The sequence below is a fragment of the Natator depressus genome, chromosome 9 (assembly GCF_965152275.1).
Source record: "Natator depressus isolate rNatDep1 chromosome 9, rNatDep2.hap1, whole genome shotgun sequence".
Taxonomy (NCBI): domain Eukaryota; kingdom Metazoa; phylum Chordata; order Testudines; family Cheloniidae; genus Natator; species Natator depressus.
In genome coordinates, this window is record NC_134242.1 from 49,842,481 (window position 1) to 49,863,769 (window position 21,289).

General features: G+C 45.0%; 1 protein-coding gene across 2 annotated transcripts in view; it reads left to right on the forward strand.

The window, feature by feature from the left end:
* LOC141994091 (small ubiquitin-related modifier 3) overlaps positions 1–17,698 on the forward strand; it is a 32,545-nt gene extending 14,847 nt beyond the window's left edge. Inside the window, exons 2-4 of one of the 2 annotated variants that reach the window (XM_074964131.1) lie at positions 8,949–9,077; positions 14,439–14,510; positions 16,228–17,692. In XM_074964131.1, coding sequence (XP_074820232.1) covers positions 8,949–9,077; positions 14,439–14,510; positions 16,228–16,290 — 264 coding nt within the window. In that variant the 3' untranslated portion in view covers positions 16,291–17,692. Of the gene's footprint in view, positions 1–8,948; positions 9,078–14,438; positions 14,511–16,227 lie in introns of both variants that reach the window. The other variant, XM_074964132.1, reaches the window with a different exon arrangement.
* Positions 17,699–21,289: the final 3,591 nt, after the last annotated feature.

The following is a 21,289-nucleotide window of genomic DNA, read 5'->3' on the forward strand; positions in this document are numbered from 1 at the left end:
AAGATGAACATGGGGGTGTAAGGTGTTCCCCCGAGGTACAGAGCATCACAATAAATTGTTCAGCAATTAAAGTGCTTGCGGTCTATTATGCACCTGTGTAGGCGAGCATGTTCAATTCAGAGTTTGAGGACAGTGGGCTAACTCAGTGAATGACAGTTATTTCACTGAAATTCATGTCATAAAGGAATGTGACGCTTAACTTTCACATTTGAAGTAGTTGTGAGCCTTAGCACAGGCTGAGTGGGCCACGTTATAAACTTTGATTTACTGAGGAGTTCCTCCATCGCCCCCCACCTTCCTCTTCCTGCCTCCCTCCCAGAAAAGTTGCATCAGGACCAAGGAGCAGCAACCCAAGCTCATAACTCATAGAATCATAGAAGATTAAGGTTGGAAGAGATCTCAGAAGGTCATCTAGTCCAATCATCTGGAGTTCTTTGCTCCAGAACTCAGAGATGGCGAGTTGCATGGCTGGGGATTCTGTGCAGGGTAGACAGCATTAATTTGTTTATCTAGGCATGCAGTACTGGGTGCATTGTATTATTTAGGCTTGGTAGGATTCGATTTAAATTGTTCGTTAGTTCTTAGTAAACGTCGATTTTGCCTGATGCACTGAACTTGACAACAAAAATCTGTTGGCCTCTCTGCACTGTTTGCTTGTAGGGATCTGCGTCACTGTTCCTGTGGCTGCACAGGGAGCCCTCTGTGGCGCTGTTGCCACAGTCCTGCTCACTTACTCACTTGCTGTCTGGGGATGTGGTGTCCTTCCCCTAGCAGGAGTCATTCAGTAGCATGGTGGCCTCCCCTGTGGCTGGGAACTCATTGTCCTTGCAATCCAGGCTGGGGGGTCACTGCTCTGCCCTGCCGGGACCATAGTCCTTTCTATACCTTGCTCCTGCAGGGATTCAGTACCTCGCAGCTGTTCAGGGAGGCCCTTGCAGCACCACCGTAAAACTGAAAATGTATTAAATTGTGCCAAGCTTAGTGCTGTTGTAGGGGGAAAAGGTCTTTGCATAATATTTATATGGAATCTACTCCTTTCTCTTGACTGGGACATACAGGTTCCCATAAAGCATTGTCTTATTGCTAAGCATGGTGTCTGTCCCTGAGGGATAACCATTGCCTTCCCAAAGGCGTTTGATGGGCAGTTAAAGGCTGAGGACCTGGAATTCAAGATATTCCTCACCCACTCCAGGGGACCCCCATCTGACAGCTGCTCCTACTTGAAATAGTCAAACAAATGTCTCTCTAAAGTAAACTTTAGAAAAGGGTGTATAAAATTTCTCTTACACTTTTAGAGACTTGCAGACAGCTAGACATAACATAACTGCCCAAAACAAATCCTGGATATCCACTAATGGGACATTTACCTGTTTCATATAATTCACCGGAATTCAGATTGCATGGGGAGGAGAGGAAAAGAGGGATTAGAATCCGAGAGAGAGAGAGATTAAGTGCTTTGGACATATTACTGCATCCTCTGTACTCCATAGCAATGGATTGCAAGGTACCAGATCTAGTTAGAGCAATAATTTTTATTCTGTTGTGATTGAGTCTTTATTTTGACTTGTTTGATAAGTAAGGAAATTTATTTCAGTGGTATACAGGGTTATGCTCAGAATAAGGAGTGTCTGCACAGCCACGGGCATGAGGGAGACAATGGGAAATTCTGGCTGTGTGTGTGTGTTTGTGCAGAGCTACTGATAAAATTATTGCTGTGATGCAGCTCAGAATAGTCTGTTGGTCAGTCAGTTGTTACCCAAGGTAGTGCATGGCATCTACTAAGTCTTTGGGGGACCCAAGCTGTGAACAGTATTTAAGAACACATTCACTTCTTTGCTTGCATAGATGTGCAACCTGGAAGGAGCACAATGTGCATGTGCCAATAAAGAACAAAACCAAGAGGGTTTCTGTGCAGCCACTTATGCTTGTCTGGGTAGGCTGAGAGAATGCGCTAATGCCATTGCCTCTGGTGAACGCCCCACCAATGACATTTTTAGTCTGAACCTTTGTACACCTGTGCAATAAAGATTTAATTACTCATTTTGCTTGGTAGAAGCTGTCTGTGTTATAGCAGATTTATATATTATGGGGAGGTTTACTGTGAACACAGTAGGATAGTCAGTAGCCAGTCTAAACAAATTGTTATGTTTTATCCGGTGGGGGAAGAGCCAGGGACAGAGGCCTGAGTGGGTTCAGAGCAACTTTTTTTGGGGGTAGGGGTGGGGGCGTGTCCTTTAATAGTGTTAGTTGGAATCCTGGGCATGAGAGTGAATGGGTTGTAAAAGGAGGTGAAGAGCTTGTATATTTCTTACTCCTGGGGGGATTCTGCACCAAAAAATTCAAAATTCTGCATAATTCTGCATATTTTATTTGTCAAAATAATGCAGTATAATCACACCAGTTTCAATTGTTTTAGTAATTTATTTAAATTACAATACAGAAAAAAGTCACAATAACTATTCAGCATTTCCCAAACACATGGAAGGTAAGTTGCAAACAGTTGGTAACTAATACCAGGCATTCCAATTATAATCCTGGATTTAATTTAAATTAGATTTCAGAACACCAAACAGCAAAAAAAAATTTTTTTTTAAAAGTAGAATGTCATTTTAAATTGCTGAGACTTTCACACATGAAAGTCATACCGTTTTGCTAATCATTGTCCTGGACCTGGCTAGGTACTTTGGGAAGTGCTTGGTTCTGATTTTCCTGACATTTTGGGCACGTCTACACTGGCAAAGTTACAGCACCGGTCAGAGAGCGCAGAAGGAAAACCGCTGTTGTGTGTTCACACTGACAGCTGCCTGCGCAATAGTGTGCTCACACTTGCAGCGCTATTTGGAATGGTGCACTCTGGGCAGCTATCCCACAGAGCACCCTCTTTCTCTTTTGCCACTAAGACTTGTGGGAACGCGGAGTGGGTCGCGGGGCATCCTTGGTCCAGTCTCAATGCCCCTTGATGTGTTGCTTCACATCCCAGCAATCCCTGTGCTTCTGTCCATGTTTGGCGTTATCTTTCAATGGTTTCTGTACGGCGTGCCCTGCCTCTTTCAGGTTGCAAGAATGGATCCCTAACTGCTGACCAGTAAGCTGCTCGCTCTGACCAACACGTCACGAGTGACAGTGGAGTTATTCTTTAAACTACAAAGGCAAGAGGAGTACGAAGTTGATCTTGCCATATGTAGTAGCTACAACAAGAGATTGCTTGTGGCATTCACGGAGGTGCTGACCACAGTGGAACACTGCTTTTGGACTCTGGAAACAAGCACTGAGTGGTGGGATCACATCGTGATTCATGTCTGGGATGATGAGCAGTGGCTGCAGAACTTTCGCATGAGGAAAGCCACATTCATGGGACTTTGTGAGGAACGTGCCGCAGAGCTGGGGCGAGTTCCAAGGACACAAGAATGAGAGCTGCCCTGTCATTGGAGAAGCGTGTGGCGATTGTACTGTGGAAGCTGGCTACTCCAGACTGCTACTGATCTGTCACTAACCAGTTCGGAGTGGGAAAGTCGACCGTTGGAGTCGTGTTGATGGAAGTTTTCAGGGCCATTTATTGCATCCTGCTCTGAAAGACCATGACTCTGGGCAACGTGCGTGACATTGTGGATGGCTTTGTATAAATGGGCTTCCCTAACTGTGGAGGGGTGATAGATGGCACTCATATTCCAATTCTGGCACCAGATCACATAGCCACTGAGTACATTAATCGCAAGAGGTATTTCTCAATGGTTCTCCAGGTGCTTGTGGGTCACCATGGGTGTTTCACGGACATTCATGCAGGCTGGTCCAGAAAGGTGCATGACGCATGCATCTTTTGGAACACTGGCCTGTGCAGGAAGCTGCAAGCAGGGACTTTCTTCCCGGACCAGAAGATCACTGTAGGGCAGTGGTTCCCAAACTTTAACAACCTGTGAACCCCTTTCACTAAAATGTCAAGTCTTGCGAACCCCCTCCTAAAAATGAATATTTCCAGGGATTTTCTCCTTTATCTGAGACTAAATTATAAAAGCAGTGATCTTGGAAATATAAAATTTATTTTTATGACATGCTTATTACACACTATTTATTATTAATTACTTATCATTACAGTATTTTTATTACATTATGAAAACGGCAACATTCTTCCAAGATCTCACTTTTGTAGCTTATATCACTTTGAAAAGCCTTTTATAAGAAAAGGCTCCTATGTTTCATCAAGGAGTATCAGATGTGAAACAGTATGAAGGTATTTAAGAAGCCAGCTCAGAGTTCCTCCAACACAAGCATTCAGGTCTTGAGCAGTCCAGTACAACAAAGCTTAAACTTGTTCTTCATCATAATTTTAAAAACAATACTAGCTGCCTATTTAATTTTTAAAATATCCACCTCCCTTTCTTATAAGGAGTCTTGAAGTTTAAATCTCCTCAGTGTGATAAATATGCTTGCTTTGATCTGCTTAGCTCTTGAAAGTCCAGGGGCTACGGGCTGCTGGCCCCGTGATGCCTGAGGTCACTAGGGACAGCTCTCTCCGCCATTAGGGAATTTTCCCCCGAGAACCCTCTGTAACATTTCACGCACCTCCAGGGGTTCTCGAACCCCAGTTTGGGAACCACTGCCATAGGGGAAGTTGAAATGCCCATTATGATCCTGGGACACCTGGCCTACCCTTTAATGCCGTGGCTTATGAAGCTGTACACGGGGCAACTTGACAGCAGCAAGGAGCAGTTCAATAACAGGCTGAGCAAGTGCAGAATGACTGGAGTGTGCATTTGGCCGTTTAAAAGCCTTCTGGCGATGCCTGTATGGGAAGCTGGACATGGCTGATGACAATATTCCTATGCTTATAGCTGCGTGCTGTATGTTCCATAATATTTGTGAAGGGAAGGGTGAAAGCTTCAGACGGGGCTGGACCGCAGAGGCTTAGCGCCTGGAGGCTGAGTTTGAACAGCCAGAGACCAGGGCTGTTAGAGGGGCATAGCACGGGGCCATAAGGATGAGGGATGCCTTGAGGCAGCAATTTGAAGCTGAAAGCCACTAATATTTGCTGCTATGCTTGGGATTGCAGTGCTTGTAATGCTAGGAGGTGACTGGTGCACTTGATGCAATAAGGGGGTTTAACATAATTGCATGTTGCTTTGCAGTGCTCTTTTTGCTTTCACTTAATAGAATAAAGATTGCTTTCAAACCAACACAGTTCTTTTATTAAAAGACAACAACCAGAGGAGAGAGTCAAATGACAAAAATACGTCAGCAGGGAGGGGGGTGGGGGAAGGTGGAAGGGAAGGTCTCCAGAGGAGAAGGGGTCCCGGGATGGCTACAGATTTGTGTATGTCCAGGGATCATACCCAGCCTTCTCCTTTGGAGTACAATGCAGCGGGTGCTGTACTTCAGCAGGGCCAAACTGCAGAGGGATGGGTGTTGAGTGCAGTGGGTAGTGGGAGTCCACACTGCTGGACTGTGAGGAGGGAGGAGTGGAATGCTGTGGGTAGAGAGTGGAGCCAGGAGGTTGATAACAGTGTGTTGGCAGTGTGGGTTGTGGGGGGGAGGGCATGGGAAAGAGTTTTGTAACAGCGGCTGCAGGGGAGGGCAGGCACGGAGCTGCTCGGTTTGAAGAGCTAGTATCACCTGGAGCATGTCCACTTGGCGCTCCATAAGGTTTAAAAGCCGCTCCATGGCTTCTTTCTGGTGTGCTGCGTTCCCTTTCCGTCCCTCTTCTCGCTGTCCCACTACTCCTTCAATTCCTGTTTCTCAGCGGCAAAATGCATCATAACCTCTTGGAGAAAGTCCTCCTTAGTTCTTCGTGGCCACTTTCTAATTCTGCACAGCCACTCTGCCACCAATAAGGGAGGCTGGCCTCTCAAGATCATCTCTGTGAAGTTTTAAATACAACATTTTACAGAAGCAGCATTTTTTTGCAACACAGGCAACACTGATTCAGTGCTTTAAAACACAGCCAGTACTTGCACACCTGTCACTAACTGGCTGACCCCAGGCAAGCACGCACGAGCCACAAGACCCCCAAAATGGCGAGTAACCACAGGGCCACGGTGAATCACTCTTCCCGAACCTTGCTGTACACTGGGCACGTGGCTCCTGAAGGGGGGCTTCATGATCATTCCTGTCCCCACACTTTCCACAGGATGTGATCATTATGGAAGATATCTTGCTGCTGAGGGTGAGCAGGGAATCTAGGGAGGGCCTTCTCCAAGGCTGCAGCTTCTGCCCTGGCCCCTATGTGGCTTGCTTGTGTGCAGCAATGGTCCCCCCCCATGACGGCACAGTGGCATGGGAAAGTCACCATTAAAGGGGCAAGAAACAAAGCAGCTCTGCCAAGGAACCTGCAGCAGTGGATTGCCCAGTATCTCCATGAGAGTTCTACTGGAGATCGCTGAGGGAGATTCCCATGAAGTGAGGGAGTCTTATCAAGAGCCTGTTCTGCTGCTCAGAATAGGCATGCAGTGGGAGACAAGCCTGCTTTCTGCAACCCTCCTGCCCCCAATAAATTGCTTCAGCAATTCTCAAAATCAGATCCACTTACCAGGGGCCTCCTCTCTTGTTTCCGCTTTGCCACGATCAACTGCTGTGACTGGCTAGGCTCCTCTGGAGTAGAAAAGAAAACCTGACTGCATGCATCTCTGGCCTCCAAGCCATCCTCTACCTCTGGGTCCCCCTCCCCCTCTTCATCCAAGATTTCCTCGTCCTGGCTCAATCCACTCTCGAATGGCACATGAGCCAATGAAGTATCCACAGGGGCCTTTGCAATGGAGGTGGGGTCACCACTGACTATCGCGTCCAGCTTCCTTTGTAGAACCAGCAGCTTGTGGGTGCAGCACTGGAGCAGCGGTTTGCCTCCCACGCCTTATGGTAGGCGTTCCGCAGCTCCTTCACTTTTACCCTATACTGCAATGTATCCCAGTCATAGCCCCTTTCTGTCATGCATCATGAAATCAGTCTGTAGGTATCCTAATTCCTACGGCTGGAGCGCAGTTGTGACTGCACCACTTCCTCTCCCCAAATGCCAATGAGGTCCAGGAGCTTGGCATTGCTCCAAGTGGGGGATCGCCTGGTGCGTGGAGCAGGCATGGCCACCTGGAAAGATGCACTGAGACCACTGTATGTATCACCGAGGAAAGAGGAAGGGGACTTTCAAATTTGCAATGTATGGGGTGGGGATGACGGTTGGTCACCTGAGGGCAGGGTCAGTAGAGTTCAAATCGATGACCAGAGAGGCGAGAACAGGTATTGTGGGACACCTCCTGGAGGTCAGTCACAGCGCTGTAGTTGCCACGGTGCTACAACTGTGCAGTTTCTGCGCACTAAGTGGCTTGGCAGAGTGTGCACCTCAGGAGTTACATTGCAGAAAGCTGCTTTACTGCGCAGAAACTTGTCAGTGTAGATGGGCCCTTTATTGGTTGCTTGGTAAATGTTTTATTTGCCTTCAAAGTCTTTTACTTACCCATTTAAATAAATAAATAAATCCTGAACTGTAATCTAACCCCACTGTGCCACTTCGGCACAGGAAAAAAGTGAGAGAACACACAGATCTTCCTAGCTGAGGATCCCCTTACTATCATTTATAATAAGACTCCTTTACATCACTCTGGCCTTAAAACGTTCACAAATTTTATGCTCCTGGGAGAATTGACGGAGAATGGGAACAGTTGACTAACAATAGGAACAATTTCTGCCTCAGAGAATGAGGTCAATTAACCATCAACAGCAACTTTAACAACTTTGCTACACAGTCAGGCTGCTACATCTGTGCCTCAGTGAATGAGATCAGTTAACTCAGGGAAAGTCTTCACTGGCAATGTTAAAGCATTGCTGCAGCACCGCTTTAATGTGGCTTGTGTAGTCGCGGCATAATGCTGGGAGGGAGCTTTCCCAACACTCAAAAAACCCACCTCCATGAGGGGAGCATGGCTCCCAGCGCTGGGAGCATGGCTCCCAGCGCTGGTGCACTGTCTACAATGGCACTTTACAGCGCTGAAACTTGCAGTGCTCGGGTGGTGGGGGGGGGGAAGGGTGTTTTTTCACACGCCTGAGCGAGAAAGTTGCAGCACTGTAAAGTGGCAGTGTAGACGAGCCCTCAGGCAGGCTGCTTCATTTGTGCCTCTAGTGTTCTTCCTGCATAATAAAAAGCCCTACCCTTACATGCCAGGGAGCTGCAGTTGCAAGAGAGAGGGAGAGAGTGTCTCTCTCGCTTGTTGGCACGCACGTACGCCCAGCCCTGCTCCCTGCCCCCTGGCCACTCCCAATGGTGATCACCCAGGCACGCACGCCCAGCTTCCCTCCCCCGTCTCTGAGGCTGCTTCAAGCATGCTGGAAGAGGGGTGTGTCCCCCAGCAGATTTTTTTTTTTTTTTTTCATTTTTCTGCGCAGGGGGCACAGAAAAATGCAGGCCATATGAATTCTGTGCTTTCGCAGAGGTGCAAAATCCCCCTCCCGGAGTAATTTCAGCAGCTGTGGGGTTGGCAGAGTAAAGGTATGTGTGTTATTGGGGCATTACTGAAAGAGAGCAAAGTTAAGGTTGCCCATGAACACTTAACTATGCATTTCCTGGTTTTCAGACGTTTGAGTTTTGCTCAACTCATTGTTCTGCATGACATATCATCAAGCAGCCTTAACTCTGTATTAATTCAGTGTTTTGCCATTGAGTATAAATAATCTACTAACTTCCCCTCAGGATGGTCTGAGTTTGCAGATGTACATGTTGGAATTTGTTCAGTTTTTAGTAATTTGTTCTAAAGTTTCTTGCTTTTACCTCTTTGCCTGCAAGTCTCAGAGGCAAACACAAAACTTCAGGTTTTTTTCCTTTGTGTGCTGTGGAGAACATCAAACCTTTATACATAGGAAGGAATGCTTGTTTTGCAACAGTTTGCTGAAGTACTATCAGTCTTTTCCAGATTCTTAGGGTAACTTTTATTCCTAAATAGTGATGTCCATCTTTACATTTTGTTTTGCAGGAAGGAGTAAAAACAGAGAATGACCATATCAATCTAAAAGTAGCTGGCCAGGATGGATCCGTGGTGCAGTTCAAAATAAAAAGGCATACACCCCTAAGCAAACTAATGAAGGCTTATTGTGAGAGACAGGTACATGTTTAACACAGCTTTTATATGTTGTGGTCCAGTATTACTAATAAATTCATCACGCTGCCTGAGAGTCAATAGGATCACTTATCTTATGAAAGACCTTGTCATTATGGAAACTTTTCTTTTCATAAAATGTGTTAAATACCAATGTTCCAGAGAATGAGTAGATCCCATTATATGGGAGTATGGTAGAATATGGATTTTGGGGCCTAACTTTCTCTCTCTGGTTTGAAAAATTTAGTTTCAGTTATACTTTAATCAAAACGACTTTCTCCTCATCCAGTGCTCCTGGTTCTCTAAAATTGGTAGTAGGGGCCAGAAACCCCTGAACTCTAATCTCGACTCTGACACTAATTCCTTCTGTTGCCTTAGATCTCTTAACCTCCATGTTATAACGTATGTAAAATCCTTATGCACCTGACAAGTGTGAAGTGAGGTTTAAGAAGTTTGCAGAGTGCTTTGAAGATGAAAAGTAGTTTTCTGTCTTTCCCTTTTGTTTTTTCACTCTGCCCCCCCCCCCCCATGTTTTTTGCTGTCTGTCTATCCCCCTGCATTACTCTGCTGTGGTAGCTTAGGCCTGGTCTACACTACGAGTTTGTCGAATTTAGCAGCATTACATCGAATTAACCCTGCACCCATCCACACAATGAAGCCATTTTTGTCGACATAAAGGGCTCTTAAAATTGATTTCTGTACTCCTCCCTGATAAGGGGATGAGCGCTGAAATCGACATCGCTGTTTCAAATTAGGGTTAGTGTGGATGCAATCCGACGGTATTGGCCTCCGGGAGCTATCCCACAGTGCACCATTGTAACCGCTCTGGACAGCACTCTGAATTCGGATGCACTGGCCAGGTGTACAGGAAAAGCCCCGGGAACTTTTGAATCTCATTTCCTGTTTGGCCAGGCGAGCTCATCAGCACAGGTAACCATGCAGTCCCAGAATCGAAAAAGAGCTCCAGCATGGACCGAACGGGAGGTACTGGATCTGATTGCTGTGTGGGGAGACGAATCTGTGCTATCAGAACTACGTTCCAAAAGACGAAATGCCAAAACATTTCAAAAAATCTCCAAGGCCATCAGGGACAGAGGCTACAGCAGGGATGCAACACAGTGCCACGTGAAACTTAAGGAGCTCAGACAAGCGTACCAGAAAACCAGAGAATCAAACGGATACTCCGGGACAGAGCCCCAGACATGCTGCTTCTACACTGAGCTGCATGCAATTCTAGGGAGGGCCGCCACTACTACCCCACTCCTGTCTGTGGACTTCGATGATGGGGTACTCTCCGCCATGCCTGAGGATTTTGTAGACGGGGAAGATGAGGAGGAGGACGAGCTTGAGGAGCGCACACAGCACACCGTTTTCCCCGACAGCCAGGATCTTTTTATCACCCTGACTGAAATACCCTCCCAACCCAACCAAGCCGGAGAAGGGACCTCTGGTGAGTGTAGCTTTTAAATATAATGCATGTTTTAAAAGCAAGTGTTTTTTAATAATTAATTTTCCCTGAGGACTTGGGATGCATTCATGGCCAGTACAGCTACTGGAAAAGTCTGTTAACGTGTCTGGGGATGGAGCAGAAATCCTCCAGGGACATCTTCATGAAGTTGTCCTGGAGGTACTCTAAAAGCCTTTGCAGAGGGTTTCTGGGGAGAACAGCCTTATTTCGTCCTTCATGATGGGACACTTTACCACGCCGTGCTAGTAGCGAGTAATCTGATATCATTGCATGACAAAACCTGGCAGCGTATGGTCCCGGTGTTTGCTGGCATTCAAGCAACATCCATTCTTTATCTCTCTGTGTTATCCTCAGGAGAGTGATATCGTTCATGGTAACCTGGTTGAAATCCGGGAATTTAATTAAGGGGACATTCAGAGGTGGCCGTTCCTACTGGGCTGTTAGCCTGTGGCTGAAAAGAAATTCTCCCCCGCAGTTAGCCAAGAGGTGTGGGGGGAGAGGGAGGGCATTGGCTCTGAGCTGTTCGTGTTTGGCTAGCAGTGATCTTCCCTGATACCAGCCACGCGGTGGGGGGAGGGGTAAAGCGATCATCCAATAGAATTGGATTGACAGGGGTGGGGCGGGGTTAGTTTGGTTTCTGTTGCTGCAAGTTAACATGAAAACCGCAGCACCAAGTGGCCAACTCAGCAGGCTTTGCTTGATATGGGAAAGGAGGGCGCTGCTGTTATGAAGGTTGCAGAAGCCGAAAGACTATGGCTTATGGCCACCTGTAAGCCAAATTCTGTTGCCCGGCACTGCGTGTGTGTGATCTCTAACACCAAAGCCACAGGCACTCAATATAAGATGCAAAATGTGACCTTGTACCGAAATCACATGTGCTATGTAATGTGAATAGTGTTGTTCACTGTGAAAGAGTATAGCCATTGTTCTGTAAAATGTATCTTTTTTAATACTTCACTCCCTTTTCTTCCTCCTGCAGCTGCAAATGTTTCAAGCCTCTCTCCTCCGTCCCAAAGGGTATCTCAGATAAGGCGGCGAAAAAAATGCACGTGTGATTAAATGTTCTCTGAGCTCATGCAGTTGTCCGGCACTGACAGAGCTCAGCAGAATGTGTGGAGGGACACAGTAGCACAGTACAGAAAAGCGGCCAATGAACGTGAGGACAGGAGGGACGATCGAGATGAGAGGTGGCGGCAGGAAGATCAGAGGAGGCAGGATGCAACGCTGGGGCTACTGCGCGATCAAAAGGATGTGCTCCGGCGTCTGGTGGAGGTTCAGGAACGGCAGCAGGATCACAGACTGCCGCTGCAGCCCCTGTTTAACTGCCCTGCCTCCTCCCCAAGTTCCATAGCCTCCTCACCCAGATGCCCAAGAACATGGGAGGGGAGGCTCCGGGCACCCAACCACTCCATCCCAGTGAACAGCCCAAGCAATAGAAGGCTGTCATTCAACAAGTTTTGAAGTGACGTTTTCCTTCCCTTCTACCCTCCTCCCACACCCCTCCCAGGCTACCTTGTGAGTTATCTCCCTATTTTTATACTCAATTAATAAAGAATATATGGTTTTTAAATGATAGTGACTTTATTTCCTTTGCAAGCAAGCTGTGATCGAAGGGGGGAGGGCGGGTGGCTTACAGGGAATTAGAGTCAACTAAGGGGGTGGGTTTCCATCAAGGAGAAACAAACAGAAGTGTCACATGGTACCCTGGCCAGTCATGAAACGGGTTTTCAAAGCTTCTCTGATGCGCAGCGCTTTCTGCTGTGCTCTAATTGCCCTGGTGTCTGGCTTCGTGTATTCAGCGGCCAGGCGATTTGCCTCAGCCTCCCACCACGCCATAAACGTCTCCCCCTTACTCTCACAGAGATTGTGGAGCACACAGCAAGCAGCAATAACAATAGGAATGCTGGTTTCGCTGAGGTCTGAGCGAGTCAGTAAACTGCGCCAGCGACCCCTTAAACGTCCAAATGCACACTCTACCATCATTCTGGACTTGCTCAGCCTATAGTTGAACAGCTCCTGACTGCTGTCCAGGGTGCCTGTGTATGGCTTCATGAGCCAGGGTATTAAGGGGTAGGCTGGGTCCCCAAGGATAACTGTAGGCATTTCAACATCGCCAACAGTTATTTTCTCGTTTGGGAAGTAAATGCCTTCCTGCAGCCGTTTACAGACCAGAGTTCCTGAAGACATGAGCGTCATGAACCTTTCCCGGCCATCCCACGTTGATGTTGGTGAAACATCCCTTGTGATCCACCAGTCTATGTCCTGGCTGCCCTGGTGGTCCGGTCCCAAGATAGGGGTATGTGTTCCGTCTATAGCCCTACCACAGTTAGGGAATCCCATTGCAGCAAAACCATCTACTGTGACCTGCACATTTCCCAGAGTCACTACCTTTGATAGCAGCAGCTCAATGGTTGCGTTGGCTACTTGCATCACAGCAACCCCCACAGTAGATTTGCCTACTCCAAATTGATTCCCGAGTGACTGGTAGCTGTCTGGCGTTGCAAGCTTCCACAGGGCTATTGCCACTCGCTTCTCAACTGTGAGGGCTGCTCTCATCTTGGTATTCTTGTGCTTCAAGGCAGGGGAAAGCAAGTCACAAAGTTCCATGAAAGTGTCCTTACGCATGCGAAAGTTTCGGAGCCACTGGAAATCATCCCAAATCTGCAACACTATGCGCTCCCACCACTCTGTGCTTGTTTCTCGGGCCCAGAATCGGCATTCCACAGCACGAGCCTGCCCCATTAACACCAGGATCTGCAAATTGTCCGGGACCGCGGTTTTAGAGAAATCTGTTTCTATGTCCTCATCGCTCTCGTCACCGCGCTGCCATCGCCTCCTTGCCTGGTTTTTCAGGTTCTGGTTCTGCATAAACTGCACGATAATGCGTGAGGTGTTTACAATGGTCATAACTGCTGCAGTGAGCTGAACGGGCTCCATGCTTGCCATGCTATGGCGTCTGCTCAGGCAATCCAGGGAAAAGGGCGCAAAATGATTGTCTGCCATTGCTTTCACAGAGGGAGGGTTGACTGACGACATTTACCCATAAGCACCCACAACAAATTTTTGGCCCCATCAGGCACTGGGAGCTCAGCCCAGAATTCGAATGGGCAGCAGGGACTGTGGGAACTGTGGGATAGCTACCCACAGTGCACCACTCGGAATGTCAACACTTGCCACGGTACTGTGGACGCACACTGCCGAATTATGTGTTTAGTGTGGATGCATGCACTCGACTTTATACAGTCTGTTCCCAAAAATCAACTTCTTTAAAATTGGAGTAATTTCGTAGTGTAGACAAGGCGTTACTCTCCCTTCCCCCACTCAACAGAAAGCTACATACTGCCAGGTGCAGGGGGCATGTGCTATTCCAAAATACAGTAGAACCTCAGAGTTAAGAACATGTTGGGAATGGAGGTAGTTTGTAACTCTGAACAAAACATTATGGTTGTTCTTTCAAAAGTTTACAACTGAACATTGACTTAATACAGCTTTGAAACTTTACTATGCAGAAGAAAAATGCTGCTTTCCCTTTATTTTTTGAGTAGTTTACTGTATTTGTTGGGGGACTTTTTTTTTGTTTTTGTTTTTCCCTCTACTGCTGCCTGATTGTGTACTTCCTGTTCCAAATAAGGTGTGTGATTGACTGGTCAGTTCATAACTCTTAGGTTCTACTGTAGATGTCCTGCTCATACAGTGCCTGCCCTGGGATATCAGACTAACTTAGAATTTTGACATCTGTTTTGATTCATATACTACGACATGCATATAGCTCTTCTGTAACTTTTAATCTTCTGAATTCTGATTTTTACACATTATAGCAAATACTTACTCCTAATCATAAACTTATTTTATTTGGATTCCATATCTCCATATCTCATGTTAATTATTTTAACTTCCAGGGTTTGTCAATGAGACAGATTAGATTCAGATTTGATGGACAACCAATTAATGAAACTGACACGCCTGCACAGGTATGAAAATACGTTGTAATAACTATAGCAGAACTCTGTATATTTTTAGATGTGTCTGCACCTAGAGAAAACTATTTTAGGGGGCATTTTGATAGAAAACTATCTCTGTTGTAGGCAGTTTCCAAAATGTGCAGTAGGATTCCTTTTTCTTTAAAATTTCTCATAATTGTTACCACTGGTGGAGCTTGACCCAATTAGCAAGTGAGAGTACTAGTGTAGACATGGCTCCAAATAGCTGCCAGAGTTTTAAGGACTGTCTTACAAACCATGCTCAGAGTAGGTCTAGACAATACCATGATTAAAACGCAGGTGGCTGCTGGTGCCTTGTCTACACTAGTGCTACCACCATTTCTGCCACTGCTGAAGCTGAATCAGTACTAGCAATAGTGATAAATTTCAGGGAGGAGAATTCCTGGTATGGACAAGGCCTGTGGTAGGGAATACAAGAAACAAAACCAAGACATATTCTGGATTGTGTGGATTGGACTAATGAGCCCTCCTTTGGGGTTGAGAGAGAACAATAAATCACTGACCAAACTGGTTTGTTCTGGCTGTGGGAATGCCCTGCAAAGCTATTTTGTAACTGGATGTGAAAACTATCAGCCTAGATTATCTCTCTCAAAAGGGACACCCTGACTGCAGCTCACTGGAGTGCACCCCAGGATGGCTTGCTGAAAAGACTAACTTCTTCTGTGCCCACAGAGTATAACCCTTGTAGAATTAATGGTACTACTCATGTGAATAAACTGTTCACAGTGGTGAGCAGTTAGTTACATGAGTAAAGGGGTTCACAATCTGGCCCTTTGAGATTAGTTCCAGACCCTTGCTGTTCAGAAGACAAATTGAACTGCACAGTGGTTCAAAGTGCACTGCTGCAGAAGTTGGCTGGGAGTGGAATGAAGTTTGGGGAGATCTGTAGATTAAATCAACAGAAACCACACCTTTAGCAGTTAGAGAGGAGGAAACAGAGCAGAGAATCTTGTCCCAGACTTCTTGGGGAAGTATACTGAGGGTATGTTTACACTACGGCGGCACAGCTATGGCACTTCAGCTGTGCCTCTGTAACATTGTAGATGCTCCCGATGTTGACAGAAAGGGTTTTTCTGTTGATGTAGGTGATCCACCTCTCCGAGAGGCGGTAACTAGGTTGATGGAAGAATCCTTCTGTTAACCTAGTCATGTCTACACCAGGGGTCATTTTGACCTAGCTATGGTTCTCAGGGCCTGAAATTTTCCACTGCCCTGAGTAACGAAGATAGGTTGGTCTAATTTGTAAGTGTAGACCAAGCCTGAGACTGTGGGGAGCAAGGGTGTGAATGGAGGGCCAGAGTTGTGCCTGTCGAGCAGGAACAGTCTGTGCTGTGTGTTGACGCTAAAGGAAAATCATAGACTGACATGAAGCCCTTAATGCCTTGGATCTTAGACCCCACTTTACTGCCTAAATCTGGGATCTTGTTCCCCAACGCAATGTCAGTCAGCCTGGAATGTCTTGGCTGAAGGGAGACCAAGACAACTTGTGACTGGAGCCGGGAAGACACTGTGGTGAAGGGGTGATGTTGCTTTCTAGTTGGCTGGAGAGGGGAATTTAATAAGCATTAAAGTTTAAATTTAAACACTGCTTTTTAATGAGTAATGCTATTAACAATGCAAGAACTAAATGCCCTTTTAAAATATGTAGCTATGTATATGTTAAAATATTTGTGCATTAATCCAACAGCTGGAGATGGAAGATGAAGATACTATTGATGTGTTTCAACAGCAGACAGGTGGAGTGTGTTAAACGTGATCCTTTTGGGAAGAGGAATTTAAAGACCCTTGTCACACCTCACTTTCTCATCTGTCCTTGGATTTGCTATTAAATAGTAATGAATGAACATGCCAGTCACACAGGATTCTTCTAAAACTTTAGAGGACATTTACCAAAATTGTTCTGCTGTCCCTCTGACATACTGCGTGTGCAAGTCTAAACTGTATCTGCAGGGATTAACCTACATCTTAAATTGGGCCAAATGGAATTAACTTTTCAGTTTAAGTAAAATATGGGTTGTCTGTCAGCTGTTACCTTGTTTATATAAACCTGTGGCCTAAGTAACCACCTATATTCTAGGACACGAATTGTTCATTCCTGGCTCTTGTTATATTATTGCCCCACTGCATAATTCTAATCATGTAAATATATCCTCACTTCAGTAGTGAGTTTAAAATCTGCTCCTACAATAGGGCAAGGGAAGAAAAGGTTATTGATTTAAAAGTTTTTACTATGTGTTGTAAACACAGTTATTATTGTAAAACTTAAAACCTATGATACAAGGACTGTACATGCAGATATGAGGCTTAGTATAGAGTAAATGTTTAAAATATTGCAAATGTACATGTGCTTTGTCATAATCTGATAAAATAGATTGAAATTTAAGTTTTTAAAAGCAAAAATGAAGGAATTGCCCAGAATTAATGTCAGCAACCAGAATGCTAGTCCAAACCTATTGGTGTTCATGACTGAACACTAGTGTATTATGTTCCGTAAGAATAAAAAAAAAAAAGTCCATCGTCACAGCTCACTATCCATTTATTAGGTGATGGACAAAAAAATGTGTAACTTGTCCCTGTCATCCCCTTTAATACAAACATAGAAGTTGTATCATTATTACTCACTTGGTACTAGTAAATATGTGGCCTCTGGTTTCTTTCAATACGTGTTTCTTATGGATAAATGTGGTCTTATATAAAACAAACCAAACCCCCTAACAGACAGACTCTTGATGAGCTTATGGCCAAGTTGTATGTGCAGAAGAGCTATTAAAAGATTGCTAAGCACAAAAACCTTGAAAAGGTAATTTAAGGTTCTTCTGAGAAATTTCTGCTCTGCTGCTTCCCAAAATGTATTGAATTTTAAATGCATTTATGTGGTGACTTTCAGTCCTGTATGATGTTTTGGGCTCTACTCCAAATGAAATTTTTAAAAGGTCATTCTATTATCCTTCAATAGGTTGTCCATTGCTGCTTGATTAGGTCATTATCTGCCTTTTATATTTACCTGACCAATTTGACAACATTAGATCATCACTTTGTTTGAAATCTTGCTGGGAAAAGTCCTTATTTTCTTTTTCATTTTATTGTATATGGGCTAGGGTGGGATATTCTGTTAGAGCTCATAGTTTAGTCACCAATTTGTACATTATTTGTTGTCCTTTACTACTGTATACAGTAAATATAGTTTGGTACTCTGTCTCATGGCTTATGTTTAATGCTGCTGCATTTCAGATGGCTTTACTTGACATTAGGTCACTGAAGTGCCATTGCTTTATTTGTTACCATATCTTGCATTGAAATCCTCACCTCTGATAGTTCTAATCAGCTACACTGAACATGATAATAGGTACAGTGAATGCACAGTTCAGGGTACTTATACTCACAACCAACTAGGATTACAGTAAAGGCACACTCGTCTGGTAATCCAAACTCTACTATGGTTAACTGGTGAGGAATATCTTTTGTGTGTTTTGTTAATTACTTGAACCAAAAAATAATCGGGCAGGAGCGTTGGAAGATTTCCAGGTTTCTCTGTAAACAGCAGCTGTGCTGAGTTGTTCAAGAGGCCAGCTCAACGTAAGTGAGAAACATACCTGTAACTGAACTTACTGAGATGCCAGTATGACAGCAGTACATTGTTAGGTTTGCTTCTAGGTACAAATACAGAGCATTGAGGGCACATAAAGACAAGTGATCCCACCAAACTAAAAAAAGCAACATCTTTCATTGCTTGTGTGTCAGACAACTTTCACCATCGCCAGTTTCCCAATGAAACAGTTTGCAGTAGCTATTCTTTCTCTCTCTGAGGCGGCTTCTAAAGGACAATTGCATGCAGCTTTTCCCTTTTGATGAATTAGAGTATTTCCCACAGTGCGAAACACATCACCAGACACTAGACATGTTCCGCTTCCTCTGAGATAAATTTGCAGAGTGAAATTCAGCGCTGGTGTTTCCCAGTGTAGAGTCAGCTTTGACATTTTACACACAATGTACCATACTTGTCACTTCGATGTATGTCATTTTTTGTCTTCAGAAACAGCTCCTGTAGCCCTAAGCAGGGTAGCTAGAACTTATCTGGCCTGAGAGGGACTAGATCATTCAAAAATGTGGGGGAAAGGAAAACAAGTACTCAAAACAGGCCCATTGTGCTGAGCAGACAGTACTATCTGTGAGGTATACTGCTTTCTCAGGGAGGTGGGGCTCCCCTTTTCCAAGGTTTCACCCCTGAAGGGGACTGAATCATTCAGGAAGCTGAAGCTTGGAGTCTACTCTGTAGCCTAGATCTCTGAGAGCAGCAGGAGGAGAGTGGAAAATGTGGATCAGGAGAAGAGGGAACCTGTCTTCCCCTATCGCTCAGACTACTACTCCACTTAGAGTGGTCAGATTCCATCTAGCTGAACTGGTCTACAGGCTCATGTGACTGCAGCTAAGCCACGCATGCCTGAGCAGCAAGACAGCCTACAGCTCTCAAGTTCTGCAGGTATGCAATAACCAAAACCTAGGGGACAGTTTGAATTTCCCATCTTTCAGTGAGATGTTACGTTTTACAATCTGTGTGTGCCTGCAGGGCTCTCTAATCTATCTAGCAAAGCCATAAGAGAAGCCACTGGTTGGAAATAGAAACTAGACCAATTTAAACTCCAAGAAGAAAAGGAGTACTTGTGGCATCTTAGAGACTAACAAATTTATTTTTCTTTTTGTGGATACAGACTAACACGGCTGCTACTCTGAAACCTGTCATTAAACTCCAAGGAGGCACATGCTTTTTACAATACAGGTAAATTAACTATTGGACCAAAATACCAAAGGGTGAGATGGATTCTCCGTCATGTGAAATCTTTAAGAAATGCTCTACTTCACCCAACATACAAGAATTTGAGTGAAAATTTGTGGCCTGTATTACGTAAGAAGTCAGAAGGGTGTTGGGTGCTAGCTCACCAGCCCATACATCGAAGAACACACTCCATCCTCAGGATTCTACACCCTGTTCTTCACAGCTTCAGTTTTATGTCTTTAAAATGAAACTGTCCATGACCTCAGTTGTGTTCCTTCCCCCTGAACTGGAGTCTTCTGGAGGTACCCACTTACTCCCTACTAAATTGCATCCGGCAGGCTACCTGCCTGGGAGTCAAGGTGAGCTTTTTTTTCTTGGCCTGCCCTCTGCAGTTTTCACCGTGGCAGATCATCTCCCCTCCCTAAGAATTGTATACTAATAGGGTTCTTTTCCCCCACACCAGAATCTCCTACAGGAGTCTGTCTACTCTCCACAGCTGTCCAGCACAACTACTTGCTGGCTTTTTGGGGTACCAGATGATCTTCAAGTTGTCACTTGACCCCTGGTCTCACAGCATCAACTGTGCAGTAGCTGATTAGTTACAGGTGGGACCCAATGCCCCTTGAAGGGCAAGCCACCCTCAAACCGGTAATTTCTGGGCTTGAAGCCTATGACTATTAATAAGAATCTTAAAACCTTGTATATGTTCCAAATTCAAACCTGGTCTAACTGGTGCAGGTAATGGAATTAAACTGGGATCAGCAGTCTAATGCATTCAGTGAAAGAGGCTAAAGTAGAAAGGCGTGTGTATGTGTGTGTGTATTTAGCCATTCTTTTCTGATGCTAAATCCTCCACCTCTGTAATTACAGTCTTCTGCATAAAAGGTGCTTTATCAATGTGAGTTAGTACAAAAGGTCATGGACATTGCCAGGGTTCCTTCCCCACTCTGAACTCTGGGGTACAGATGTGGGGACCTGCATGAAAGACCCCCTAAGCTTATTTTTACCAGCTTAGGTTAAAAACTCTTCCAAGGCACAAATTCCGCCTTGTCCTTGAACAGTATGCTGCCCCCACCAAGTGATTTAGACAAAGAACCAGGGAAAGGACCACTTGGAGTCCTATTCCCCCAAGCCCTACACCCCCTTTCCTGGGGAAGGCTTGAGAATAATTTCCTCACCAATTGGTACAGGTGAACACAGACCCAAACCCTTTGATTTTTTATTTCTTTTAAGGACCTGATGGATCTTAAGAACAGAATTTTATTTAAAGAAAAGGTAAAAGAATCACCTCTGTAAAATCAGGATGGTAAATACTTTAGAGGGTAATCAGATTCAAAACACAGAGGATTCCCCTCTAGGCAAAACCTTAAAGTTACAAAAAGCCGGGATAAACCTCCCTCTAGCAAAGGGAAAATTCACAAGTTGAAAAGAAAAGGTAATTTAAAGCACCTTGCCTTATTTATTTACTCTTTGTAATATCAGAGACTTGTACAGGATGGTTTATAGGAGAAGGAGTTTTTTGACCTGATGCTTCTCTGCTTTCCCCAGAGAACACACCAACAAAGCCTTCCCCCACACAAAATTTGAAAGTATCTACTTTCCCCATTGGTCCTTTTGGTCAGGTGCCAACCAGGTTATTTGAACTTCTTAACCCCTTACAGGTAAGGAGGAATTCTAGGCTACCCTTAGCTGTATGGTTATGACAGACATTTTCTCCCAACTCCCATAAGGCTGAGTCAGCAAAGGAATAAAGAATGCTCATGAAGCACTCAAATGTGCTGTCATGAATTCTAAGGAACAGTAGGAGCAGGCCCTGGAATCAGAGACCAAGTAAATAGAACATTTTTTTATTTATTTGCACGTATAATGCAATGCTTAGCTGCAAACTGCTGAACTCTGCCAACCCAGAATGTTCCAGATTATAAAGGTGCTGGAGTTAGATAGTGTTGCTGTACCTTCTTAAAGCAAAACGCAC